Source organism: Podarcis cretensis (assembly GCF_951804945.1).
Source record: "Podarcis cretensis genome assembly, chromosome: 10".
NCBI classification, from domain to species: domain Eukaryota; kingdom Metazoa; phylum Chordata; class Lepidosauria; order Squamata; family Lacertidae; genus Podarcis; species Podarcis cretensis.
The window spans coordinates 76,388,655-76,416,304 of NC_137179.1; the positions used below are offsets into that span (position 1 = coordinate 76,388,655).

At 45.3% G+C, this 27,650-nt stretch overlaps 1 protein-coding gene across 3 annotated transcripts; it reads right to left on the reverse strand.

The window, feature by feature from the left end:
- Positions 1–1,184: 1,184 nt before the first annotated feature.
- Positions 1,185–27,379, reverse strand: MCM10 (minichromosome maintenance 10 replication initiation factor). Of its 3 annotated transcripts, none has more exons than XM_079993307.1 (21): positions 27,333–27,379; positions 26,362–26,408; positions 25,620–25,937; positions 24,763–24,867; positions 23,797–23,925; positions 22,758–22,929; positions 21,953–22,118; positions 21,244–21,411; positions 19,246–19,362; positions 18,091–18,290; positions 17,480–17,580; positions 14,740–14,850; positions 14,537–14,654; positions 10,835–11,063; positions 9,529–9,667; positions 8,778–8,837; positions 8,433–8,551; positions 6,389–6,502; positions 4,092–4,237; positions 3,339–3,381; positions 1,185–2,613 (listed from the first exon to the last, which is right to left on the reverse strand). In XM_079993307.1, exons 2-21 carry the CDS (start codon positions 26,366–26,368, stop codon positions 2,530–2,532), a joined length of 2,646 nt encoding a protein of 881 aa, XP_079849433.1. In that variant the 5' UTR covers positions 26,369–26,408; positions 27,333–27,379; the 3' UTR covers positions 1,185–2,529. The 3 variants fall into 3 exon arrangements, with proteins under 3 accessions (XP_079849433.1, XP_079849432.1, XP_079849431.1); XM_079993306.1 differs by lacking the exon at positions 27,333–27,379 and adding an exon at positions 26,521–26,541 and having other exon boundaries at positions 23,830–23,925; XM_079993305.1 differs by lacking the exon at positions 27,333–27,379 and adding an exon at positions 26,521–26,541.
- Between the last annotated feature and the right edge of the window lie 271 nt (positions 27,380–27,650).

Below are 27,650 nucleotides of genomic sequence, written 5' to 3' on the forward strand. Positions count from 1 at the left end.
TGGTGCTGTATCTTGGAGAAAGCCCTTTTCAATGACAGTGTTCCAGATTTCAGCAGATTTGCTCAGAGATTCCACCAAAAGAGATCTGACATAGTCAATAAAATGATGCTAGTGGGAAACTTCTCAGCTGAAATCATTCAGCTGTGGTATCACCTCTAAACAGTGAATGCATTGACTGCTGATGTACATTGCCCATAAAACAACATAAAACCAGGGCCATTCCTCCTTTCGCCTCTTCACGTTTGTTGAGGACTTGCTGCATTTTTTTAAGCCTGTTGAGGATGATGTTATTAAATTCTTGGGCAGTTAAATGTCAAACTATCAGCCATAGACACAAAACCCCACCCCAGTCTTCAGCCAATTATGGTAAAGGTAAAGGGACCCTGACCATTAGGTCCAGTCGTGGCTGACTCTGGGGTTGCGGCACTTATCTCGCTTTACTGGCCCGAGGGAGCCAGCGTACAGCTTCCGGGTCATGTGGCCAGCATGACTAAGCCGCTTCTGGTGAACCAGAGCATGGAAACGATGTTTATCTTCCTGCCGGAGCGGCCTATTTATCTACTTGCACTTTGACGTGCTTTTGAACTGCTAGGTTGGCAGGAGCAGGGACTGAGCAACGGGAGCTCACCCCATCGCGGGGATTTGAACCACCGACCTTCTGATCGGCAAGCCCTAGAGGCTCAGTGGTTTAGACCACAGTGCCACCATAATTATGGTAAAAGGTAAAGGTAAAGGTACCCCTGCCCGAACGGGCCAGTCTTGCCAGACTCTAGGGTTGTGCGCTCATCTCACTCTAGAGGCCGGGAGCCAGCGCTGTCCGCAGACACTTCCGGGTCATGTGGCCAGCGTGACAAGCTGCATCTGGCGAGCCAGCGCAGCACACGGAACGCCATTTACCTTCCCGCTAGTAAGCGGTCCCTATTTATCTACTTGCACCCAGAGGTGCTTTCGAACTGCTAGGTTGGCAGGCGCTGGGACCGAGTGACGGGAGCGCACCCCGCCGTGGAGATTCGAACCACCGACCTTTCAATCGGCAAGTCCTAGGCGCTGAGGCTTTTACTCACAGCGCCACTCACGTCCCTCATAATTATGGTACTTGAGGGCAAAGCAAGTCATTTTGCCTCGTTCAAAACTTCCAAAAGGAAGAGGAAGGGGAAGTAAGAAACTCAAAGCACCTCAACACAGATTTTTATGAGTGTTTATTGTAAACAATATATGTTGGGCTGTTTAGGCCCCCTTTGTACATTTTACAATGCTTTATATACACCAGGCTCCAATACAACCTGGTGACATTTTCAATCACAGCACTGTGGTTAAGATATTTACAGTTTTCAAGAGATTCCAGTAGCAATAAGATGCCAAGAAATTGTACGCCACTGGTTCACTGAACAAAATACACTAGTGATTGAAGGAAACACTTTTGATATTCGCGGTACATATGGGCACAACTGAAAGGGAAGCAAATTAATTAGTGATAACTTGAATAGATAAGAACGTTTCTAAGCCACATCTCAAAGTCCCTCTCTACATAATGTCACAAGGGAAGACAGAAGAGCCAACGTGGCATACATTCAGAAAAAAGTCCTTTGTTTTATGAGGTTTTAGCTCCATTTCACACAGCCGTATATTCTAATTTTGGGGATTCCATTGTTCCTTGCTGTGTTTAATAAGAAACCTTACAGCCGTTTGGAGAGAAGAAATACAGGTTTTTCTGACTGCTTCCACAGAAGATCATGTTTTTGCAGCAGACCGTTCACAGTCTGAAACAGCCTGTATCCTCTAAACTATTGATAAAAGATTCAGACCCAAATTTAGAAGAATTTTTAAACGTTAAGCTAGATAAAAAAAGTTTTAAAAGCAAAGGCAATAAAAACAAGGTAACTTGCCTCACTAAAAATCACAAACTACTTTCCCCTTCAATAGGAAAATTATTCTAGGTGGGTATTTGGGGAAATACATTAATGTAGAGAACATATTACAAATATATAAACAGTCCCACAGTTTGGTGTATGTTCTAGAAATAAAAAGGACTATTTAATGCTGATATCGCTCTCTAGACATGGGCCTAGTCTGGTCAATATTTCTTGTGGCACTTCTGAAGTAGTGTCAGATAATACAGCTGAATTTGGCTACAGTTACATTAGCAGAAATTGCAGTTTCAAAGAGGCACCCTCTAATTCCTTGGAAAACATACAACACACAGTCTAGGAAAATAGCTCTCATCAAGTGACAAGCAAATCCTAAAGAATGACCGGGTTCACCCATTCAACATTACAGACTGAGCAAAGACAGCGCAAAGCAAAGGATCATTCAGACTTCATGAAGGAAAGATGGTTGGGGGTCTCTAGCGACATCTACCTCACTGAATTGGATGGGGCTTACTGTCAGGTAAGTGGGGTTGCTACTGCAGTCTGTGTCTTTCAGAAGGAACTCCTCAGTCATTCTGAAACACAGAGCTACTTGCACCTTACCAGACATGAGAGATAAATTCAAAAGGCAAGTGTAAAGGAGAGAAATAACTTTTCATAGCTATTTTATACTGCTGAGGAATCGTGGTTGTTCTTCCCCTCTTGGTAAAAGAGTTTCTGCACCAATCTTGGGACCTTTCTTCTCCTAGAAAGGAGAAACGTGCAGTGAGGTTGTGTCCAATATGGTAGAATAAAAGCCAGCTCAATAAATAATTCTCAATAAATTATCAAGAAGCAAAACACAGGGATACAATCTTCTTCAGGTAAAACTCACCAGAAAGTTCACCTGCTATGCAATCCTCATTCATTTCAGTGAGGCTCACACAGGAGAACACCCCAGGAGATTATAGATATAAGCCAACTAGTATAGGAGGACAATTCAAAGATGGAACTCCTCTCCCCCTTCCTCAGCTCAGCTCCCAGCCTAGGCCCAATGGAGAGGACTACTCAGCTCTTCCCTCACTCATACTGAAGTGTATGGGGCTATTTTTGGGATGGTCCCAGGACACAGGGAGGCCTAATCCTTCCCTCCTCAGCTGCAATTAGGATTTCCCCCAGCGCCAATCAAGCTTGTAAAAGTTGAGCTCTCAGAAGCATCATTGGGCCCCAGGAGGTTTTTCTAAAAGCTCAGTTGCTCTGGGGCAGGAGCGGGAAGAAGAAACAGATGAGGGAAGGAGGGGAGGGGAAAGGAAAATGGAACGGATGGCTGTGTGTGTGACTGTCTGGCTCCAGCCACCCCTAAGTATGTTCCTAATGAGGGACCCTTGGGCTGATAAAAGGGACAAAGTGGGACTAAATGAAAAAAATTAAAATAAGCCACAGCTTCCCCAGCTTCTTAATGTAGGTAGACAGCCTTGGGTTTCCTCTTACCTTGAGCATTCCATCACGTTCCCATTTAAAGAGACCACAATTGCTGAAAAGGGAAGACAGAAAAATCAGGGTTGCTTCAGTAGCTGTTGGTAGCAGTGCTGCACCAAACTGTTTTAAGGTTTCATTTCCTACATGAACGTTGCCATTTAAGTGTCCAACCCCCCCCCCCCCATTCCACTGCTCTGGGCGTTATCTTCATGCCTCTTCATAGCCATTTCTCATTGGAAAGGACTGCCTAGACCACTGGTCTCAAACTTTTCTCTCTGGGCCACACTTGCAGAATAAAATCTGCTTGCATCACATCCAATGTTTTATTGACAAGAAAGACAGTTGGAAAACACAACTAGGATTGTCCACAGTATCACTTGAGGCTCTTGCTCTCATTTTAAAAGGATATCTATCCATATTCTGCATATTAAAAAATTATTTTGATACTACACTATACTATACTGCACTGAAATGTTTAAATGCTTGATTGTCCTTGAATCTTCCAGCCACTCTTGCCATCCTCGCCTGCCACACCAGGGTGGCATTCTGTACCCTTTGAGGGCCACTGGTCTAGACAAATGGTGAAGTGAGCTCTTGCCCACCAAACAAAATGAATAAACCAGACCACTATTATTTAGCAAGTCTTTTCAGTCTACAGCCAGGGATGAGAGATGCACGTTGACAAACCTTTGCAGATAAAATGCAGTAGGGTTGAGAGATTGCGCAACGGTCTGCGTGAGAAGGGGAGAATGCAGCTCCTCTTACCTGCAGTGTTTTTTCGGCAGCTTGTCAAGAGATATGGCTCTATTTCCACACTGACACTTGAAAAATCGTTTTACACCATCATGCCAGTGATAGTCATGATTTTGTTCCACACATGACTCCAGGAGCTTGAAATAGGTATACTTGCACTTGTGTAAAAGGAAGAGAGAGGGAAATAAAGAGTCACACACACTTTCTCCAACTTCTTCAAAGTCACGGTCGTAGTGAAAACCCAGTCCTCTGCTGTGCCAGAAGAGCAAATTACTCTGCGAACCAGAGGGAAACAGCTATATTGTACACCTGAGAGGACATCCCATTTGAACTCTTTGCTTCTGCTCCCCCAACACTGGTCCCTCTTCCTCTTTAAGACCACCTCTGTCGCCACAGTGTAAATCCTGGCAAAATGCAGATCGCACAATAGCTATCTGCATCAATGGTGAAACTCACCAAAGGATCAGGGCATTTTAATGATGGAAAAGAGGTCCATCTTCTGCAAGTCTTAAATACAAATATGCAGCCACATCAGCAGCAATTAATACAATGAAATGCTGTGTGATGGGTTTGTTCTTGTTCTTATGGCAGCCCTGTTTAGGGAAGCTTTTAATGTTTGATGGATGACTGTATTTTAATATTTTGTTGGAAGCCGTCCAGAGTGGCTGGGGAAGCCCAGCCAGCCAGACGGGTGGGGTGGGGTGGGGTGGGGTGGGGTGGGGTGGGGTGGGTATGTATGTATGTATGTATGTATGCATGCATGTATTAATAATAATAATAATAATAATAATAATAATAATAATAATGTGTTTTTATGCTGTAAACTGACCTGGAGAACTACAGATGAAGGGTGATATGCAAATTTAATAAATAACCACATGCTACACTTGGACAGGGATGAGTTGGCCACTGAAAAGTTTGCTCTCTCACTCTAGCCTACCTCAAAAGGTTTCACTATTCTGGGTTATCCGGAAAGACAGGATACCAGTGTGAAAAATACAACCTGGATCTGCTTATCATTGTATTCAACAGGACTTGGCTACAAAGCTTTAGATGGTTATGAGACTGCAAATGCTGGACTAGGACCTAGGAGAGGAAGGTTGAAAGCCCACTCTGCCATGCCCTGGGCCAGGAACTATGGCTCTGCCTACCCTCTCTCACAGGGGGGGGGGGTGAGGCTAAAATGGGAGAGGAGGGATGGTGCACGTCACCTTCAGCTTCTTGGGAGGAAAGATGGGGTGAAAATGTAATAAGAAATAAGTAAGAGTGGGCTTTTAACGGTGAATATTCCTTTTTGGAGAGCAAACTGACCTGTGCATGAGGCCACAAACCAAGGTGGATCCAACAAGGACATTCTCCCTCCCTGGGACTTCATGTGCTACGAGAGGCACAGGAAAGCTATAGCTTGTTTCTTGGCACCAACCCACTCCGCTAATGCTATTATTTTTTCAAATGCTATGGCACCTCACGGGAGGATCACTTTCCACTGACCTGGGGCTGCCTTCAAAACTCAGGTCACATCCTGATATGCTTGGGAGATGCAGTTTAAGCCCCTAGCAGGATGTGCTGTGTTTTTGCAGGAGCGTGAGTACATGCAGTGCGGAGCGTGGAGTCCTTGACATGCCTTATTGGGGTTAAGGATGGGAGGATTGCAGTTCACTTCATATTTTGGAACATACCTACCTATTTTGCCTGCCCATCAGACCCATGCATGGATCAGAATATAGATCTTCAGGTTAAGCCACATAATCGATGAACCGATTCATGCCTGCATCCATACCTGTGACCCTTCAGATGCTGCTGAAATACAACTCCCATCAGCCCCAGCAAGCATGGCCAATGGTGGGGAGGATGGGAGTAAATGTCGTCCAATAATATCTGGAGAGCCACAGGTTCCTCATCCCTGGTCCACACTGTACTTATGAGATGGCCAGAAGGCTTCCTTCTCCTTTCCTTAAACATGTTGAAGCTGTAAAGAGTGCATCTACCTCCTCCGTGGCTGTGACAGAAGGGGGGGAAAGGGAAGGGAAGAAGTGGTTTTAAAATGCTTCTAAGTCTACAAGGGACACTGCCATCTTTTTGACTGCACAATTTCCAGGAAAGGGACTGCATGTTTGATGCAGTCATTTCAAAGCAACCTTTTTTCTGTGCAGCCATGGAGCTGTTCTAAGCAGCTGTAATCATGAAAGGAAAAAGGCAGCCCTGGATCCCCTCCTGAGCAGATTTCTGGAGGAAAGCTTCCTGAGGGTCAAAATGAATTTTTCATCCAACACTGATCAAGCTGAACTTCAAGGGGCTGCTTCACTCACCGATTTGCACGTTGCCACACGGCATTTCACTTCTTGGATGCTCCGCATTTTATCTTCCATTTGCTCCTTCTTCACCAGGGGCTCAAAATAGCGTTCCTGCAGCTCAGCCTCAAACTATGGCAGGAGGAGAGATGAAACTTTAATCTAGATGTGTAAACAGCTAATATAAAACTTGTTAACACTGTAAATGAAACTTAAAAAAACCCCACATAGCTGAAAAAAGGATTTTCAGAAACAATAAGCAATTAATTTCAATTGAATCCTCATCCTGAAATTATATATATATATAAATCACACACACAGTTGTATTTTTTTAGTTTGTTCAGACCCCTTCTTGAACTATCAGATTCTGATGGGCTGCTTGGAAACATTTTCATCCCTGAAATGCAGTCACTCTTAGAGCCAGTTAAAATATATTATGTAAAACCACTTGATCTTTCATCACTCAAAAGCCCAACATCTGACAATTTGTAACTGAACCATTCTCCCTCAAAAGGCATTGTACCTGAGGAAATCCAAAAGCTCTAACTGTGGTATCTACTATGCAATGTCTCATTTGGAGGCAGGTTGTAAGTGTTCAACATGTATGGGTACAAAAAGGGCGCGGACACACAAAAGCCCGCAGAGAATTTCCTGATAAAGGCAACTGCATTCATATACACTTAAAAAGGAAAACTGCTGGATGATGCCTAAGGCAGCATGCATTTCCAAAACAACAGAAGGGAACTGATTCAGCGCTGACTCAGAGGAAGAGTGCCATCTACTGAACAAACAGCAAAACCAGAGGCCTTGTGAAAAGACAAGGGTCAGTTGTTAAAGCCAAAAAGCATATATTGGGATATTTAATAGTACTCAAAGCTGAAAAAAACAAATAATAAAATAAACCAGGCACCCGCTCCTCCCACTGCAAACATCAACAAATAAGACAAACGTCTGATAACAAAAAATGAAGTTGTGTAATCATGTAACAGTGGGGGTGGGGAACCTTTTTCAGCCTGTGGGCCATTCTCCCTCACAGGCACACTTGCCCAGGCCAGAGGTAAAAGTGCAGCAACAGGCAACTCACGCCCACCTCGCAAACAAGAGACATGGTCGCAGCTTAAGGACACATTCCAGCCAGGCAAAGCCACTCGAGGAGGGGGAAGAGCAGGGCCACTGAGGGGTATAGTCTGGGAAGGGTCCCAAGGGCCCGGCAGAGAACCCAGGGGCCCTCATTTGGCCCCCCGGGTCTGAAGCCCCCACCCCTGCTTTGCAGACTTATGAAGAACTCATATTTTTGCCTTTGTCAGAAAAATGTTTCTCTGCATTCAGACTCTTCTTTGGTCAGCAACTACATTTCCCAGAAGTCTGTTTGGCCTTTCAATACTTGCCACATTCTTAAAGCAGACTTCTGGGAAACGCAGTTGAGGGGTCAGATGTGAAGCCCACTGCAGTCTCTTCTCCTTGCACTGAAAATGGTCAATGCTGAATTTCTGGTAGTGAATTCTGACACACAATGCAGGCCAGCAGATCAGATCAGAGTAATGCCTCTCTTGCAAAACTGTTAGGCATGTCTCTTGAAGATGACACAGTCCTATTTTCTGCTGCTAGGCAGGATCCTTTCCTCTTTACACGCTCCCAATAGCACCCACATGCATGTGAAAGAAGATGGCGCCCAGTACACTTCTGCTGCGCCAGACGGACGTCCGTGCCAGTCGAAAACTCGAGCTCTCTTAGCATAGTCCTAACAGAGTTCAGCAGCGGGAGAAACTGTTGCCGTGTGTGGATAATAAATCAGACTGAATGCAGGTTTCTCTCTTATCTCCAACAGTCTTTTAATGCGTAGAAAAACATCGTAAATTAGCCCAGCGAGAGAGCGCACATCCTTTCGTCTCTCAGTCAAAACCGAAAGAGAACTCACACACAAAGAAAGATTCCCGTATGTGAACATAACCACGCCTCAGAATGTGAGACGTCACACAGAACTGTTTAACCCTGTAAGTTCTGATTCTCCTCACAATGCAGGCATTCCCAGCCAGTTCCTTTGTATGCGGGAGGGGCTTACCTCCTTAAGGACACCCGTGTGTTTGGATTTAGCATTTAAGATCTCTTGAAATTCATCAGACTCCAAGTACGCAAGCTGCTGGCATAGTTTCTTCCCGGCAGGTTCTGCTGCATCAACATCAACAGAAACAGAAGAGAAACATATACACGTGCTTAGCCATTATTTCCAAAGGATATTCTGCTGCAACAGAAACTAAGGTAATGCATTCCGATGACAGGTGTTGCATAGTGTGCCATACAAACAGAGATCTTTTACCTGTGCCTCTCTAATGTGCAGAATTTCGATTTGCTTGGGTCACCCCAGACAAAAAAAAGGGCACGCCTTTCTCCACCATGCCCTACTTACCAGATTCCTCAGGGTCATCCGGCTGGAAACTTCTGGAGACAAGGGATACCCCAGATGGGCCTTTGGCTGGATCCAACAGGGAAATTATTTCAACAATATACAGTGAATCTATTACATAACCTGCCAAGATCCTTCATTTCCCCAGTCATTCCAAGGAGCAAACTCTTGCTGCTGTGGGGGTATTTTTGGTCATGCATCTCAGCTGCAACTCTCAGGGTAAACTCAAGAGGCCACTTGACAGCCACTGACTGACAACAGAGGAAAAGGGAATGAGGTAAATGGGTCTGTCAGCCAGTGGTGGGAAATGAATTTCTAAAAATGGACGAGGAAGAGAGAATTCAAAATTTGTATAAATATCTACTGGCAGGAATACTGAAGCCACGGAAGGCAGCAAATTATGTTGAGGGACTTTATACAAATGTTATGAATCAAGTTAGAAGTCAGGAGAGCTGTCCTCTTTTGCTACCTCAATTCTGCTCGCATAGAAACCAGTGATTTCCAGCACAGAAATCTCAGGGATTTCCACAGTGCAGGCATGTAGCCCGTAACCAGACATTTAAGCGAGAAAGGAAAGATGAAAGCCCGCTGCCTGTAGTCTGCGCTGTTTTCTGCCCAATGTCTCAGGGAGCAACTTCAAGCCAAACCATTCAACTTGACACCAGCTGGTTGAAACACTGGGCTGGACCCAAGAGACTTAATTCCGATGCAAGTCTGTGGCTATCTTTGTAAAAAGTTTCTAGACTTTCCATACCTTGGGACAGAGCGATGTTTTTCTCAGCTCTCTCAGAAATCTCCGGAATGTCTAGACTGGATCGTTTCCTTTTTATGCTGTTTGGGTCCACTTTGGCGAGGACCCGGCCTTTTGCACGTAGTTTATTTATAGCTGCCATCTAAAAGCAACAAAAGAAAGACTCAAGACATGTAGCAAAAGTCAGCCATTAAAACCAGTATGAAAAGCCAGCAAGGATCACTGGAGCTGAATGTCAGTTTGCATTTCTTAGTGTAGAAAGTATTGATTTGATGTGCAATTAATTCAAGAGGGTTCTGGGAGCCTCTGGGAGCTTCTCTGTGTGAAACAAGCAAGCATAAGGTTCATGATGTTTGGGTTATTCCTTCAGAGAAGCTGAGTACAGCTGCTTTAAACTGGTCCTATTATCTTTCTCTCAAGGTCATGCTGACTATAATAATAGGCCAGAAGGAGCCTGGGTTTCACTTTCTCTTTCTATCTCTTTTCCTTCTGGCGCAGTGTTCTGCACATAGTATGCTTCGTGTTAAGGTTTAGTCTTATTATACTGTAAACTTAAGTCTGCTGCAACTGGATTTCTTATGGACAGTTCCAATCCTGAATGTATTGGATTTGTGACCATTATGATCATTTGCCCTCAGTAGCAGTAAAGCTCTGCTAGATGAAATATAATTGCCTCTGTCTATTTCTTGGGAACCTGGCAATGTGTTTAAGTTTTTACTCTGCTCACTATACACTGGAATCTGCTCTAGATCAATACTGAGTAGACTTTAAATGTCACTGAAGACCATATAACCCCTTCTCACAGCTCTACTGTGCTTGTGGAAACTAGGCCAATGCTTGTTCTCCATCACACACAAATATCACCCACCCACCCACAAACACCCCATTGCACAGATCAGACACCCCCCCCCCCAATCCTGGGAACTGTAGTTTGTTAAGGCTGCTGTGATAAGTTACAAAACTCACAGAATTACTTTCCTGTTTATCAACTAAATTGGCTAAAAGTCTATTACAACTGAACATACAAGGCAAAAGCTACAATCGAAATAATCATTTTAAAATAATAAAACCCATCCTATTATTGTCTTTTAGCACAGTGTATGTCCAGTCCTGAAAACTCCCACAGTCCTTTGTGCTGGGCTAAAAAGCTGGCAACCTTATCACAAATCTTTGACAACCCAATGGTTGGTCTCCAAGGCCACCTGGAATGACGAAGTTACAAGCTATTAGCAGCTTGACTGATCCTTGTACTATGACTCTGTACCCTACCCATGGGGCAGCAGTTAGGGAGAAGTTGAGGAGCTGATACCTTTTTAGCTTCTGCCAAGCCATTCAGTTTGGGCACCGGAGGAGGCAAACTATCAAAGAAGAGAACATCGTCTCCTTCAGAGAAGCCTGTGCCAAGTCTAGGAGTTTCGGGGCTTGACAGTTTGGCAGCTTTGGGAAACTCTGCCGCGGGAGTTGGAGAGCGTAGCACCGCTGGTCCTGAGGAAGGTGGCATTGCTGCCACAGTTGCATGACTTGTATTTTGAAGAAACCTTAAACAAAAGGACAAAATCCATTATCACCTTGCTTGGGGAGGTAGTGTAGGAAAACAGGATTCCCTGACGCAAAAATCCTGTTAAGACTCTGTAGAGAAGGGGCTTTTCAGACTGTTGTGGTGAAACCGGGAGCTCTTCAGAAGCTCATCAGGGTTTCTCAGTGAGAAAACCAGTAATGACAGACAAGCTTTCCTGAAAGACAGCTGGGCCACCTGCGCAAGGTGCATCTGCACAATTAGGCGTGCCGAGTTTGGAGGCCACACTCTTTCAATTCACACATGCTACTGAGTGCTTTGCAATGCATGGAGGTTTCATGGAAGGTGAGCAGGATGTAGAAAAGGTTCACTAAAGGTAGAAAGTTTGGAAACTACAATGCTAGAGGAAGAGGTTTAAATACTCAAGGTCAGGAGACATCTTGCTTTCATACAGCCAAGGAATCTTTTGGCTTAGCCTTCTCCCAACACATGTCTATGGGGGGGTAGGGAGTGTCAACCAAGTAGCGCATAAGCCTCAGGCCAGCTTCTAGGTTCATGGCATGTGACACCCTGCCTGCCTCCTGAGCCGAAGACGACATGGTGAGAAACAGGCCTTTCCACCTCCACCACCAACTGCACACTCCTCTCTCCAGAGAATTTCATCTGCAAGGATTAACAACTGACTTTAAGTAGGGAAGCTTTTCCATAGCTTAGGGTCCTGATCCTCGCGCCCCCCCCCCAATTATGTTTAGCTACACAAGTCTGCTGGAGCTAGCAGGGTAGTAAAAACATAATTAGTGGTTGGCAAGCTTGCCCATCCTGGATTAAGAAAAAACCCAGATCATGTTTGGATGGCTGTGGAATAGGCCTGGCAGTGCGCCAAGCGCCCCCAAGTGCCACTTGTAAGCCCACCCCCTTCCACACCCAAACCTGAGTTTGCCAGTAGGTTTCCCTGGGCCCTGGTACTGTTTGGGGCTGCCAGGAATCATGGGAGATAAATGTAGCCCCCTCCCCCCCCCCCGTGTACCAGGCTCTGTGAATTTGTATCAGACTAGTAACTTCTGCAGACCAATTTGCAAAATATAGAACCACTGACTCTACTGTCCACGGTTTTCAGAAGCAAACAAAAACTATTCACTAAAGCACAAAGGTTTGGCGTGAGGTGTGTTTTTTTAAAAAAAGCTTTCTACCAGAAGTTTTTCTCTGAAGGTTTTTTACAGATGGTAAAGGTAAAGGTAAAGGTACCCCTGCCCGTACGGGCCAGTCTTGACAGACTCTGGGGTTGTGCGCCCATCTCACTTAAGAGGCCAGGGGCCAGCGCTGTCCGGAGACACTTCCGGGTCACGTGGCCAGCGTGACATCGCTGCTCTGGCGAGCCAGAGCCGCACACGGAAACGCCGTTTACCTTCCCACTGGTAAGCGGTCCCTATTTATCTACTTGTACCCGGAGGTGCTTTCGAACCGCTAGGTTGGCAGGCGCTGGGACCGAGCAGCGGGAGCGCACCCCGCCGCAGGGATTCGAACCGCCGACCTTTCAATTGGCAAGTCCTAGGCGCTGAGGCTTTAACCCACAGCGCCACCTGCGTCCCATCTTACAGATGGTACTTGAGTACAAAAAGACTGAACAGAATCCATGATGCTAAAGGCTGTTGGGAGGGCATCAGTCTGCTGAGATTTTGCCTTCTTGAGGGTCATGCCCCAAAATCAAATTGAGCAGGATGTTAGAGATTTAATAAGAAGAATTATAGGGTACAGTCTATCATTAGTGCCACTGGCCTTTCTGCTTGATAAAGGCGTGTCAAGAATCATTGCTTTGATAAACACAGATTGCTTAGAGATGAAAGATGTGAGATCCTCCATCCAAAGTGGAAGTTCTCTGTGAGCTATGGACTGTCAGAGTTCATAAACTGAAGACAAAGAGTGATCTCCAGCTAAGTCTATTGATTTCACTGGGTTGACTCCAAGCACAGTGGTACCTCAGGTTAAGTACTTAATTCGTTCCGGAGGTCCGTACTTAACCTGAATCACCACTTTAGCTAATGGGGCCTCCTGCTGCCGCCGCGCCGCCGGAGCACGATTTCTGTTCTCATCCTGAAGCAAAGTTCTTAACCTGAAGCACTATTTCTGGGTTAGCGGAGTCTGTAACCTGAAGTGTATGTAACCTGATGTACCACTGTATGACTTTGCTTGATGCCAGTGTGAAATGTAAATGGAAGTAACATAATCACTTTAGGAAGCAGCAGCAGGGATCCTGATTAGGCATTTTTCTCAGCACCGCAAGTTTATATCATATTCAGGTAGGGATGGAAAAGACTCAGAGTAGCCATGGGATGTCACCTTGTCCCCTCTGAGGCCTCTCTCCAAAATGTTGGATCTTGGGCCACACGTCTGAAATGTGGAAATTCACAAGAGCAGTTGTAGACTGGGGTAGGGAACTGAATGTGGCTGCTCAGCTGGATCCTGCGTTTCCCACCTGCAACACCATTAGATCATCAGGTGACCCATCTTTCCATAGCCATGTGCCCAACTAGGCAGGTCCTGAAGTTATTGACCATCAGCTCATCAGCGCTGACTCCCAAGCCCTGCTGTCTGCAGGTGCAGCTGCGCCACGGAGGTCTCCATGGGGAGCCTGCGCTGTGGCCCGGAGGCCTTGAGGTCAGAGCCAATCAGCTGATCGGTAGCGCCAGCAAGGCTCCCTTGCCAAAGAGCCCTGAGAGCACATCTTAAGGCTCCCTTACCTGCCCCACCTCCCAGGCTACATGTGATGACAGGTGTGGGGCAGGTGGGCATGGTTTGGGTAAACGGCCTTGCAGGCCAAACTGGGACACGTGTTGGGTCTCATTAACCCCAATCCCTGTGATACACAATAAAGGGCCAGATGGACAATAGATCTGGCTTGATAGAAGGCAGATTCCTATGACCCAGTTTGGATTTTACTGGAGGCTTTCCCCCCTTTTGTTCATGATATGCCAACTTCAACTTTCCTTGGTATGCTTAGTTAGTTTGGAAAATGGAAGGATATTTTTTAATGGTTTTATGAGCTTCTGCGCTGGTTCTTTAAAAAATTGGATTGGATTTTATTCTGTGAGTCATCTTGAGACACCCGCATAAAGGTACCAACAAGTTGAGTAAACAGTAGAAATAAATAAAAATGTATTATATATGCTAGATATTTAATATTGGATTTGAAATAGCATGGGGTGAGATCCACCTAAGTCTTACTCAGAGCTGACTCACTTAAATTGATAGATGCTGGATAGCTTAGTTGGTAGAGCACGAGTCTCTTAAATGTCAGGGCTGTGCATTCAAGCCCCACGTCGGGGGAAAGATTCCTGCACTGCAGAGGGTTGGACTAGATGGTTCACATAGTCCCTTCCAACTCTACAGTTCTATGATTCTAAGTTACTGAGTGTATCACACCTACAGTGAATAACACTGAAAAAGAAGCAGTTTGGGCTACTGAACCATGTCCTCACATGACCATCATGGTGTTACCTCTTCTGCATCTCTTCAGACCTCCTTTTCCTGGCTTCCAGCATTTGCTGCTTCTGTTGCTTAATCAGTGCTGAAGCAGAGATGGACTGGAATGCTGGATTTTGCTTCCCAACAGATACTGGGGAGGACATAAATAAAGTTGTAGGTGAGTCAGATGTTGCTCAGCAGGAGTCAAATAGGTTGCTTTCCCCCCGCAGACATACCTGGTGCACTGGCTTTGGCTAGGTGTTTATTCAGGTTTCTTGCTCCAAAAGAGGGCACTGACAATAGTTCTTTGAATTCCTCTGAACATGGCAAAGGTTGTTTTGGCAAACCTGAAACAGAACATGCAATGTAACAATGCAGCAGATTCACAGACTAGTCACAGGTGGTTGATGACGCTGAGTCCTGCTTGCCCTTCAAAGAAAATCCAAAACAAATTTCTAGCCCTTAGGAGATATTTAAAACTGGACAAGTGAACCATCCCTACTAAAACTGCAGAAGCCTGTGAGATAGCTAAATAGATCACCACTGGCTGGCAACTCTAAGGCAATGCAGCCTCAAGGAACACAACTCGTGTGTTATGACTTGTCAAAATTATACTACTCGAAGCACACACAAAGAAGCCTAAACCTGGGATGAAAGCAGCACACAGATTAAGAACAGCCTAGGCCAGTGGTGGCAAACTTATGGCACGCGTGTCAGAGAGGGCACTCAGCGCCCTCTCTGTGGGCATGTGTGCGGTCGCCTAGGAGCTCCTGGCCACTTGCCCTGGGGGGGGGGGAGGGAGGAGTAGAGGAAGGGCTCCTGTGATGCAGGAACACTGTCAAGCCTGCAGCTCTGCCACCCTGCGACCAGCTGTTCTGTGGGGGTGGGGGGGGGGGAGGAGGAGGAGGAGGGCTTGAAGGGCACCACAACCAAACCTGACGGCTGCCTCTGGACTGGCTCCGCCTCCCTGCCATCAAGTCTGGTTGTGCCCAACCCGCCTTCCTGCTCTGCTCTTGGGCGCGTTTAGAGCCATGCGACACTGGCGTGCGAGCGAGGTGTGGAACAGGTGTGACTTTTGATGCTCCATGGCTTCTCTCCAGTCTGTTTCTACTCAGGAGTAAATTGCCTAGAGTTCAACAGGGTTTAACTCCCAGGTCAGTCAGCAAGCATATAAAGATAGCAACCTAAGAAGGGACTGCTAGGTTTATATGTTCACTGGGCTGTCCCATGGAAGCCAACAAAGGAATTCATTCCGTAGAGGCTGTGATCAAATGGCAGCTGAAGAAGTGGCAAAAATATTATTATTATTATTATTATTATTATTATTATTCATTATTTTTAACCCACCAGTCTGGCTGGGTTTCCCCAGCCACTCGGGGTGGCTTCCAACAGAATGTTAAAAACGGGGGGGGGGGGGGGGGGGGGGACTTCAAATGCAAAATACTTTCCTGAACAGGGCTGCCTTCAGATGTCTTCTAAAAGTCAAACAGTTGTTTATTTCTTTGACATCTGATGCAAAGACAGGGCTCATAATGAAGCTCAAGCCTTCTTTCTTTGGGGGGAATATATATATTATTTATATATACCGTATTTTTCGTTCTATAACACGCACCCGACCATAACACGCACATAGTTTTTAGAGGAGGAAAATCCGTAGGCATGCCACCCGTAGGCATTTCCTCCATAACACGCACAGACATTTCCCCTTACTTTCTAGGAGGAAAAAAGTGAGTGTTATGGTGCAAAAATACGGTATACACACACACACACGCACACACACAATTTGTATGTGCGTACACAGACAATTATTATTATTATTCCAAATTAACAACTGAGAGAGGGTGGCTCTTAGTGTAGCCCTCCAGTGTACACTAGCATAGTGGCCAAAATGGTGGAACCTTCTGGGAAAAGTGTATTTCAGAGGTTTGATGGCTCATAACACCAATTTTTTTTGGAATAATACCAGTGCTTTTTTACGTGGGGACACATACCCCTATACATTTTGTGAATTTAACAGGAGAAGAAATTCACTGTATTTATTTTTCCCAATTTGAACTGATTTTCTTGAGTCAAAATTAGAGTACTCCTAATCATTTTTAAAGGAAAAAAAGCACTGAGTTAGGTCATTAAATTATATATGAATGGAAAGATAACTTAATGAAGAATGTTATGTAATAACTTTTATGAAGGATTATTTATTACACCAGCAGTCATAAAGAAGAAATGTGAAACACACAGAAAAAATGAGATACAGTCATACCTCTAGTTACGTACTGCTCTGGTTACGTAACTTTCAGGTTATGAACGCGGCAAACCCAGAAGTGTTTACTTCCGGGTTTGCCTGCGCTTTGCGCACTTTGCGCATGTGCAGTAGCGGCACTCTACTTACGGACTTTTCAGGGTGCGAACGGCACCCCGGAACGGATCGCGTTCGTAAGTAGAGGTGCCACTGTATACAGGTTAAATTGCCGTCTTGGCACTTTGTGATGAATAAGTGGTTTTGGGTTGCAGTTTGGGCACTTGATCTCTAAAAGATTGGCCACCACTGGCCTAGGCATACTTTTCAAATTGGGAGCCTGCCTTGGAAATATACTTGTTCTTCCTTAGTTAGTCTCTGGAACATCTCCTCCCTCCCTCTACCCTTTGAAGTATTAACCATGGTATCTTGCTACCTGTGAACCAAAAGTAACCCTCATGAACACCAGCCAAGTTTCATTCATGAGCCACAATTTGAAACAGGTTTTGAGGAAACATGGTTAGGGTTGGCCATGGCTTGTGACAGTCTTCAAGTAACACAAAAACCTGACAGAGAAAGGGAGAGGGTGAAAGATTATACATTCCCAAGGATGGCTCCCAACTGCAAACCATGGTTTACAGAGTCTCCTGCGCAACAGACTGAGCTATCCATGTTTGACGGATGTTAAAGACATTTTACAGCAAGGGGATATTTTAAGAAAACAGAAGAGAACGTGTTACCCAGTTTCTGCTTGGTCTCCTGTAGAATTGCATCAACTCCTCTTACAACCAAATTGGACAGAGTTGTTTGGATTTTCTTCTTTGGGGCGGCAGCTGCTGCACTGAAGAAGTAAAGCAGAGCGCAACTCAACAGAGGGAATGACACCACCCATATAAGGGTGGTGGTTGTGATCACCGTGATCACCGTGGTTGTGATTATAGTAGGGTATTCAAAAACTGTGCCTAATTATCTGTTTTTTACTATCCAGTTGCATTCTGTGGGCCATTCACAGCATGTAGAGACCAATAAACCAACCACTAAAAACTCCAGCAACACAAAACATTTAACACAATGTGGAGCAGCAGTTAAAACATTTTGCACCAGCACAAGTCCACGAAGTCTTCCATACAAAGGGAAAATTTACTTTTGCCTCTGGCCTTTCTCATCACCAATCTGTGGCCCCAGAAGGTTGCCCAAGTGAGAATGTGGTTCTCTGGCTGAAAAGGTCCCCCGCCCCTGTTTTAAACTGATATAATAAAGTTAAATTCGGGAAAAAATGCAAGTGAACAACGTTCACATTCATCCGGAAGGGAACTTCCACAGAAGGACACTGAGATGTAGTTTCTCTTACGCTGAAGCTGCATAAGCAGCTGAGGAAACCCCGCCGTAGTAAAAGCCATCCTGACAAAGCCTCTCTTTCAAGCCAAGGCTCTTCTTTGCTGTTCTCTTCGGAGCTCGGGAATCTGAGAAGGTCGACTGCAGGTCCGCCCGCTTTGAACTGAGCCGCCGGTACTGGGACTGGACATGGTACTGGCAATATTCACATTCATTCTGAAGAAAGAGAAAGACGAGGGAGTTCGTCCTTGTGTACTTGTCACAACAGAGCAAAATATGAGAAAAGGAAACATGCCTCTGTTTGCAGACGCATTGGGCTCTAGTGGAAATCAGAAGCTACGGGCAAACACTAAGCTTGAAAAAGTAAGGCGCCAGTTGTCTCTGAGATGCCTTGCGGAAAACAACTAACAAAAATAATTATAATTAAAATACAAAGAACTATAGCCGTTTATGGCAGGCAGGAGTACACAAGGTGGCTTAAATCTCCTCCATGAGAAAAGCTTTGATCAAATTAAAGTCAGTCATCTCTAGTGTGTGCTGCTCCAAACCCGTAGCTACTTTCTGCATTCTCTCAGGTTCCCGGTAGCACAGGTATTTGTACATGCAAATGGAAAAAGAGAAGAACCCGCAACTGGGAGGAGTGGTATTGATCAAGGGATTTGGGCAGGAAAAATATGGAAGGGGACACATTAGGACTCAGCAGGGAAGATTAGTTTTAGAAATCCTATTACTGTCTTCCTCTGCCCTTTCCCATCAAAACCTGGTAAATTCTCAGTGGAGAGAAAAATAACAGGTATGACTTTTGGCCATATCTTGGGTGGACAGTTTGGCCCTCCAACACACGTGAGGTCACCATCTCTGCTCTGATATAAAGGGCTACCAATATGGTGGCTGTGGGCACGTACGGTGTGTGCCAACAGAGCCTTTCCTGGTGACCACAGCGTCCCCTCCCCACTCTGAAATCAAGCTTGGAAGTAGCATTAGACTCTATGCAACACAGTAGGTTGTGGTGCCCACACCAGCTTGCAAATGTGCCCATCAGCCCCAAAAGTCAGCAACCTCTGCTATAAATTGTGACTAGCACAATCACAGAACTAAACTGTAAGCCCTCAGGTGACATCTGCACAAGCTCACACCAAGCACAGTGTAATGTCAGATGAGCTATACATACCAGGTTAACCATCTGTGCACAGGGCTCGCCATTTTTCTTCCTCGCTTTACAGGTTCCCAAGTCCATGGCCTCACCCAGAAGTAAGATCTTCTGGGGATGATCGACAGACACACACACCTAACCAGAAGAAGTACAACAAGCTTCAGAGAGATGAAGGGACTTGTCTCAGCCAGGGGCATTAGCTTTCACTGGAGGTAGTGCTTTAAGTGCCATTAGCAAGTGAAAAATGGTGTCGCTGTGAGAAGTCAGTAGGGGTCCACAAATTTTGACTCTGCTCGGTCACCAGTTGTTTCTAGCAAGCACCAAGGCTCAGCTTTCTCATTTCCTGCTCTGAAAAGATACAGGAAAATGTGTGTTCCTTTTGTTTGCTCCCCAGCAAAGTTGTGGTTTTTTTTAATAAAAAGATAGATAGATATATAGATAGATAGATAGATAGAGGGAGGGAGAATGGTAGATAGGCTGTGTATATTTGTAGCAATGCATCCCCTCTTCAAGTCATGACGGGGTCCCAGCCAAGATGCCGCCTGGTGCTATTTTGAAACAGGGACTCTCTGCTTCTTTTCATTGCCAGCAAGGGTTTCTAAAAAATATTTCAGTCAAAAAACACAATATTACTCCAATATATACTGGCAGGCACTTGCATTTTCTCCACCTTCACGCCTTTCGCCCATGGCTTGATAGCTGCCATCAGGTGAAAAGAATGCAGCTTTTCCTCAGCCTTGAGTAGGATCGCATTCAACTGGGCACCTGGATGTGACGGGGATGCTCTGCCAGTAACTATTTGAGATTTAGTCCGAGGACAAACACCATTTTTTCTTTTTCATCAATGTTATCCTTTTCATACACAGCATTCTTTTGAACTGAAAATAGCCAAGGATTCAGTCCAGGGCTCAAGGTAACATCATGCTATGCCAAGGGTTGTGCCACTTCTTCCTTAAAAACTTGAGAAGTGGTGGGAGGATTTTCCACACACAGGTGCATAATCCTTCCTCTGTGGGTCTATGACATCTGCCTCCCACCCACTGCCTCATTGCTACACATCACGGTCAGGACAATTGCCATTTCCCAACAAACCCCATACCCTGCTTAACAAAAACCTCAGCAATGAGGCTGGATCAGGTCAGGTCAGATGAGTGAGAGATCCAATAAAAAAGCAGAGAGTGAAAGTGACCTCTGGATCTGTGGGGCGAGGCATTTGCAAGTAAAGAGAACTGCTTTATAGGATACTTGTTTGCAAATCAAAGCCTTCTGCAAACTTGTTACAGCTCTATTTTCTCTTAGTCAATCTCACGAGCTGCTTCCCACAGCTAACTGCCACCAGGCCTCATCTCCCGAACAATAACTTGAAGCCAGCCAGTATGCACGGTTCAGCTATGCTATTTGCCTTTACAGAGGTATCCACAGTGCTATGTACCCTCCACAAAGGGGATACAAAGGCAGAGCCCTTGCTTCCCTCGTAGTCAAAGACCCTCCAGGGACTGAGCAGCCATCAAGAGAGGCAAGGGGCTGCTACTTCAAGACCTAGTTAAAGAGAAGCCTTCAAAGACCTCCTGTGTGACAGACGCAACTGTGGCCAAGGAGAAGGAATATTTATATGGGGAGACAGAGAAAACAAAGGATTTCCTCATCTTTTCTACACTGATGTCTATGCAAAGCGTTATACAATATGGTTGAAAGAGTTCCCTATGGAGAAATCAATAAACTGTATGTCAAAAAACCAAAATACCTGTTTTTAAATACAGTGGTATCTCGGGTTAAGTACTTAATTCGTTCCAGAGGTCCGTACTTAACCTGAAACTGTTCTTAACCTGAAGACCACTTTAGCTAATGGGGCCTCCTGCTGCCGCCACGCCACCGGAGCACGATTTCTGTTCTCATTCTGAAGCAAAGTTCTTAACCTGAAGCACTATTTCTGGGTTAGTGGAGTCTGTAACCTGAAGCGTATGTAGCCCGAGGTACCACTGTATATCTTTTATATAGAGACAGATCTACACACACCTCGTCTGATCCTTCTCTCGGTTTCATGAGATTAGCATTAAGTAGCCCTATGACCATGCCATGCTCTGTCTTCCAGTGATCTTTGTGAACATCACCAAACAGAAACAATGAGACACAGCGGCTGAAGTCATGCAGGTCATTCAAGCGCCAGATGCTGAAGGTTCTACCCTGGATATGCAGAGCGGGAGCAAAGAAGAAGAACAAAATAACTACAATCCTTTGAGTCAGCCTTAAAATAATTACCATCACCAGAGAAAGTTATATACACAGCAAGATGTCTGCTGTAAAGGTGTTTAATAGCACAATCCTATGCATATTTACGCAGAAGTCCCACTGTGTTCAATGGAGCTTGCTTCCTAGTAAGGATGCTTACGATGACCTGCTTGGGGAAGCAGCTACTTTGAATGCTTTAACCATAGCAGCCACTATGGTTTGTTTTCAGCCAAGCACTGTCTATACTCCATATACTGAGTAAGTACTTTCTTTTATCTGCCAACATTCAGCTTCACCAGGAATGTGGAGAGGACTGCCCTACCTGCGATGGTGTTTACAGCACCAGTACTGCAATAGGGCAGAGGGCAACATCCCAGATGCCCAAGAGGACTGTAGGCTTATTCATACATTAAACAAGAATTTTGAGATGGTAACCAATTTTTTACTTCAACAAAATGTCGTACTTGAGAGGACATAACATCATAAAACCATTTACGTTATTGGAGCTCTGAGGCGTGACTTTCTTTATGATGACTCCGAATGTTACCCAGTCTGTTTCCTCAAGGTTTAATGAAGCAAGCTTGTCTTGCAATTGAGAAAGTCTAATAAACTTTCGGCCTGTCATTTTTCTTTCCATCTCAACAGAGGATACACGGGGTTTTCTGCAATGAAAACAAGGAGGAAACTATTAGAATGACACAGGGATAGGGAAACTTCTATCAAATCCCCTCTGTGGAGCACTCAAGACAACAAGAGGGGCTTCATCACTAGTCTGTGTAAACATTTCCAGCCCAGGGAAAGGAGGAGTGTGGAGTTTCAAAAATACAGAGAGCTCAGAATTGGGTATGGGATGCAAAAATCAGCTTCCTGAGCATCTGTACTTTCATTTTTTTTTTAAAGGACACAAAGACATGTTTCTAGTTATTAAGACTAAAATATATATGCATGAAGACAATTCAGTCTCAGAAACTAACTTGTAAGCTTTTCAATGGCTGAAATCTGGTGCTTTGCACAGTCCTTTGCCATGATAAAAAGACGTAAAAGGGAGGGTGGGAACGAGTTTCATTTGCTGTTGCTATTATGTAATCCTGTTTAAGTTTGAATTCAATAAAGTATTTTTTAAAAAAAATATTCAAAAGAAATGATGCACTTAATTTGCAGCTTTCATGCAGAAGTCAAAATCCATAAATCTGTGGTGCTGATTAAAAAAAATAATAATATTAGCAAGGTATCTAAACAGTTTTAGGCCACAAGCTATACTCAAGGAACAAACCCAACATTTCCCCCATAAGCTTGCTGACCTTAGCCTCAGTCCAGAGAAGGTTTCAAAGGAGACTTCTTGACTATTCACACCAGCATTCTTTGGCCCTTGGGATCTCTGACTGGTGCCCAAATCAGGTCTGTTCCCAGTCATGGACTTCAGAGGCTGAGGCGACAAACCTGAAACTGGTTTTGAAGCATGTCTTTTATTCTCTGTAAGAGGAACAGGGGAAAAACGGAAAAGTCATACCTTGTGAAAAGCACAGTTGAACTTTTTTCAGAAAAATAATCTTTGGCAAAAGCTGTGCGTCATGTCACAGAGCCAAGACAGACAACTAATTCTGCATTAAAATGTTTACACCTTCCCATCTGCTGCCAAAAGCTAGCCATTTTGAGCAACAGAGGACAAGCTAGAAGCAGTGGCAGACACAAGAAGTCTTGGTGGCTGTGTGCTACCAGGAACCTCTGAGTACCAGCTGCTGGGGCGCCCAAGAAGGGAGGGCTGCTGTGCTCATCTCCTCTGTGCAATTTCCCACAGGTACCCAGGTGGCGAGAACTGGATGCTGGACTAGCTGGGCCGAAGTCTGATCCAGCAGGGCTCTCCGGTGTAAACACCATTTCCCTCAGCATCAGTCCCTCTTCAGCAGACACGCCTGTAATTCACACATGTACAGGCTTCCCATGCTCAACACATTTCAAACTTTGCAGGCAGAATTATATCCAGCCTGCCTGGTACATTCTTGCTGCAGAATTCACAAGGTAGTAAGCCCCTTTTCTTTAGGGGTGATCTGGGATTATGTGTGACCTTCTCCATTATAGCTCTATTCCAGAGTAAGTGGTACTAAGCACCCAGTGTAAGATTCAGGGTTGTTTTCCACTCAGTTGCAATTACTAGTCATGCTGCCAAGACAATATATAAGATCAATTCTTTTGACAACATATCTACATTGGCAGCATCAAAAATATTCCGAAAAATATTTCGGAAAACAAGCAAAGTAATATTTATCATTTCTGTGAAAATGAAATTCAAAACATCGTGCATCAACTGACGTGACTGAGAACAAATATTGACTACTATACCAGACAGTGAAGGTTTCATCTTCTGGCCCTGACCTGTGTTTGCGGCCAATGCAGGACAGCTGAGCTGGGCTGAGAAACAAGGTGACTCGCGAAGCTTCCTTTGCTTTAGGGGGGCAGCAGGAGACTTACCTGGTGAAGAAATGAAAGGATATTTAAAAGACTTACAGTGCACTCTTCCACATATTTACAATACGTAATGGGGTTACTCCCTAGTTAAGTGCATTTAAAGACTGCAGCCCTAATGGCTTCCTTGATAATAAATTATGAACTGACCCAGATGGTGAAACAGAGTGTGCAAACTCAAGTTAGGGTCAGGGGTGGGCAGCCGGTGGCCTTCCAGCAGTTTGTTGGACTCCAACTTCCATCACTCCACTCCCAGCCAGCATGATCAATGGTCAGGGATGATGGTAGTTGGCGTCCAGCAACATCTGAAAGACCTCGTGATTGAGTTAGACACAGCCTTACGTTCCCCAGGCATCTGAGCTAGAGCAACAGAGAAGAAACAAGCCTCTTAAATAAAACATCCTGTATATTACTAGCAAACTCAGTTCTACTCCTTATGCAGCCAAAGCAGCAGAGGAGGGATTAGCATGCAATATTTGCTGGCGTACAAAAAGATTATGTTTGCTCCCAAATGGAGATGGTACATTTTGAGAGACAAGAAGCATACGTTTCCATATTTTTCAATTGGGATTTTTTGGGCCATCAATGAACCAACCTTTAAGTTCATGGATAATATGGAAGTCTGGTTATTATCTTGATAATCTCAGGAATGCACCAGCAAGGCTCTAATGTACTGAATTTAACAACTTGCTCAGGCTGGCTTTTATAAAAATCCACACAATCCAATAGAATGCTTTGATATTAAAGGCTCCAAAGAGATATCACTAAGGATTACCACAATAACCTAGCAATAAGCTTGAGTTTAGATGCTGAACAGCTACATAAAACAAATAATCCAGTTACCAGAACTTTTCTTGCTAGGGGTCATGTTAGCAGGCTGCCCTATTGCGGTCTTTTGCAGTTGCTCCTGGAGTGTCTTCATCTGCTCCCGCAATTTCCTCAGTTCATCTAAGTTGAAAACAATAAATGGACATTTAAAAAGTATCTTATTTAAAAACAGCCATTTGTCATCAATAAAAATAACTTAGGTAAAAAGTAAAGTGCATAACCAAAAGTCAAATTTTCACCATGTTTCCTGTAAGGTGCCCAGCTCTCACTCCCCAAGAGCCAGGCTTTGATAGGAGAGATCGCCTGTGATATAACTGACTCCATTTAACACCGCACCATACGGGATTTCTCTCTGATCCCAAACCATCATTTCTGCCGCCTTGAACAATGTGAAATGCTTAACACGGTGGTGTCCAAACGTTTTTCAAAGAGGGCCAGATTTGATGAAGTGAAGGGCCATGAGGGCCAATAAACTGCCACAGGGGACGGATTGGGCCACCGAAAGGGACTTTGGAAATGTCTGGCTTAACAAGTGTCATCACAACCACTACTCTTTCCCTAGGTCTATCCTTCCTAATCTGTGCCATGACAGAACACAGGGATGTTTGAGTCTTGAGGCCCTTGATTATTTCCTTATCCTCCCACTTGCTTTCAAATCGAAAAGCTAGAAGGCACAGAAGGAAATCTTCCGAGAACAGAGGAGCCTAGAGCACAGCACAGAGGTCCTTCACGTGAGGGCGGACTCGGCTCATGTGCCGAGGGCGGATTATGCATTGAAAATCTTTTGTATTCATAGGTATGGTTAAGACAAAAGCCTCAGGTTTGCAAGGTGAGCAACTTTAAACCATCCAAAATGAAATAATGATTTTTACCTTGCAGATGTTGATTGGTCTTCTCCTTTTCAGCTAGAGAATGAGATGTTTCCTGCACAGTTTTCGCCTCCTCTTCCTCAGACAGGTCACCCACATCTCCAAACAACTCAGACACATTTTCTTTGCCGCTACTGGACTCTCCCTCGTCAGCTTCCACTTCCTCGGTATAGGATTCATCATCTTCTGCATCAAATAACTCATTATATTCATCCGGCTCTCCATCTGTAGCCACATTAACACCATTCTCCTCACACTCCAGCCCCACAGCTGCCTCATTCTCTTCTAACAGGGAGGCTAGCAGGTCCAAGTTATCATCACCTGGAAAAAAATAAATAAAAAGGAGCAACTTACCAGGGCTCAGATGACACACAACCCCCAGCCCCAATACAATGCAAGTGTGCATCTAATGAGAGCCCTGATTAGAAAACAGACAGTGTTTAATCTAGTTCCAGTATTCAAGCCAGCTCAGAAAACAAATGGGGATGCAGTTCAGCAGCAGAGCACATCAAATAATTCTGCACAGGAATTCACAAAGTTCAAGTTCTTCAAGCATCCCTCCGTGTGCCACGGCACTGCCATTTATCTGGCTGAAAAGAACAGAATGGGACTGCCTCCAAATCAACTGGCAACAACCTTCTCTTCCTGGCTGGTTTGTTCTCCCTTGCATATGGAGCAGTGACAACATTTTCAAGTCTGGAAGAAACTGAATGGCTTTAGAAGATTAGACAAATTCAAAACTCACCATCCATATTTTTTCCAGCAGAGACTTTACTGAAGAATTCACGTACCCTAGAGACACATAAGAACAACAATATAAACATGTAATGCCTAATAAATGAAGCTAATTTCTGTGGAGTGCCATAAAATTAAAAGGCGAGCAGAAGGTTAATGTATCACTAACATTCAAAGCGGCAGAGAAGCCATGTAGAACTAAGACCTGAGTGGAGAAGCTGAGTGGTATATATTCAATAACTGCTGGGGCTCATCAAGCCTTGCATGGTCCAAGATAACAACCCTTTCCAGCAGAATACACCCCAACAGTCCAATCCCCAGTGTTACTTATTCACAGAAAGTATAAATAAGTACTGTATTTTTCCGTGTATAAGGCTAGGTTTTTCCCTAAAAAATAATGCCAAAAATTAGGGGTGTCTTATACACGGATACATCTCCCCCCATTTTCTTGAATTGGACTCCCCCAAAATAGGGGGTGTCTTATAGAAGAAAAACACAGCCCTCTGCCTTCCCAGCTGGAGGCAGCAATGCTTCTGAATTCCAGCTGCTGGTAACCTCAGGAGGGGAGAGATGCTCTTGTGCTCGGATCCTGCTCCTGGGTGTCCCATAACAGGGATCTGCCCTTGCCTTTCAGATTCCAGCGGATCGTCGAATCCTAGGGCCGGAAGGGACCCCCAGGGTCGCCTAGCCCAGCCCCCGGCGCCTGGTCCCCCAGCCTCGGGATCCGCGGCGAGCAGCTTCCTGCCCCTGACCCGGAGGCCGCGGGGCCCTCGCTGCGCCGGACCCGGGGCGGGAGGGGGGACGACTAGTCCAGGCACCTGTATTTGCCACGCTGCTTCGCCTTGCAGCCATTTGCAGCTTGTGAGCCGCTTTGGGATCTGAAGGGGACCCCCCGCCGCCTCCCCCGTCCCCGGGGCCCGCCTGCCTGCCTGCCGGCCAGCGAGGCGCCCCCGGCCTTCCCGCGCGCGGCCTCCGCCTCACCTGCCGCGCTCCCGCCAGAATTCCCAGCCAGCCGAGGCCCCGCCCCCTCGCAGGCCGCGGGATCCTAGAGCTAGAAAGGGGCGGAAGGAGAAGAGGCGCTCTGCAGGTTGCGAGAGAGAAAGCTTCCGGGCTCCTTCGGGATGTGCTGTACTGATTTGCCAAACCCGGGCTCCCCATGGCGGAAGCGCCCGCGAGATTTTGACAGAGCGTCTCTCACACACAGCGAGGGAGAAGGCTTGACCCTGCGCCGGAAGGGCTGTCCGGACAGCCCTGCAATGGAGTCCACTGGGTAGTGCGCTTTTTTCTGGCGCTCCTCAA

What these genes read in the sequence shown, in the direction of transcription:
- MCM10 (XM_079993305.1), bottom strand. An exon ending in GACCAATCAACATCTGCAAG is followed by an intron (nt 24,868 to 25,619) that starts GTAAAAATCATT and finishes TTTTCAACTTAG; the next exon opens with ATGAACTGAGGAAATTGCGG. An exon ending in GCTTGGCAGAAGCTAAAAAG is followed by an intron (nt 9,668 to 10,834) that starts GTATCAGCTCCT and finishes TGTTGCTTTTAG; the next exon opens with ATGGCAGCTATAAATAAACT.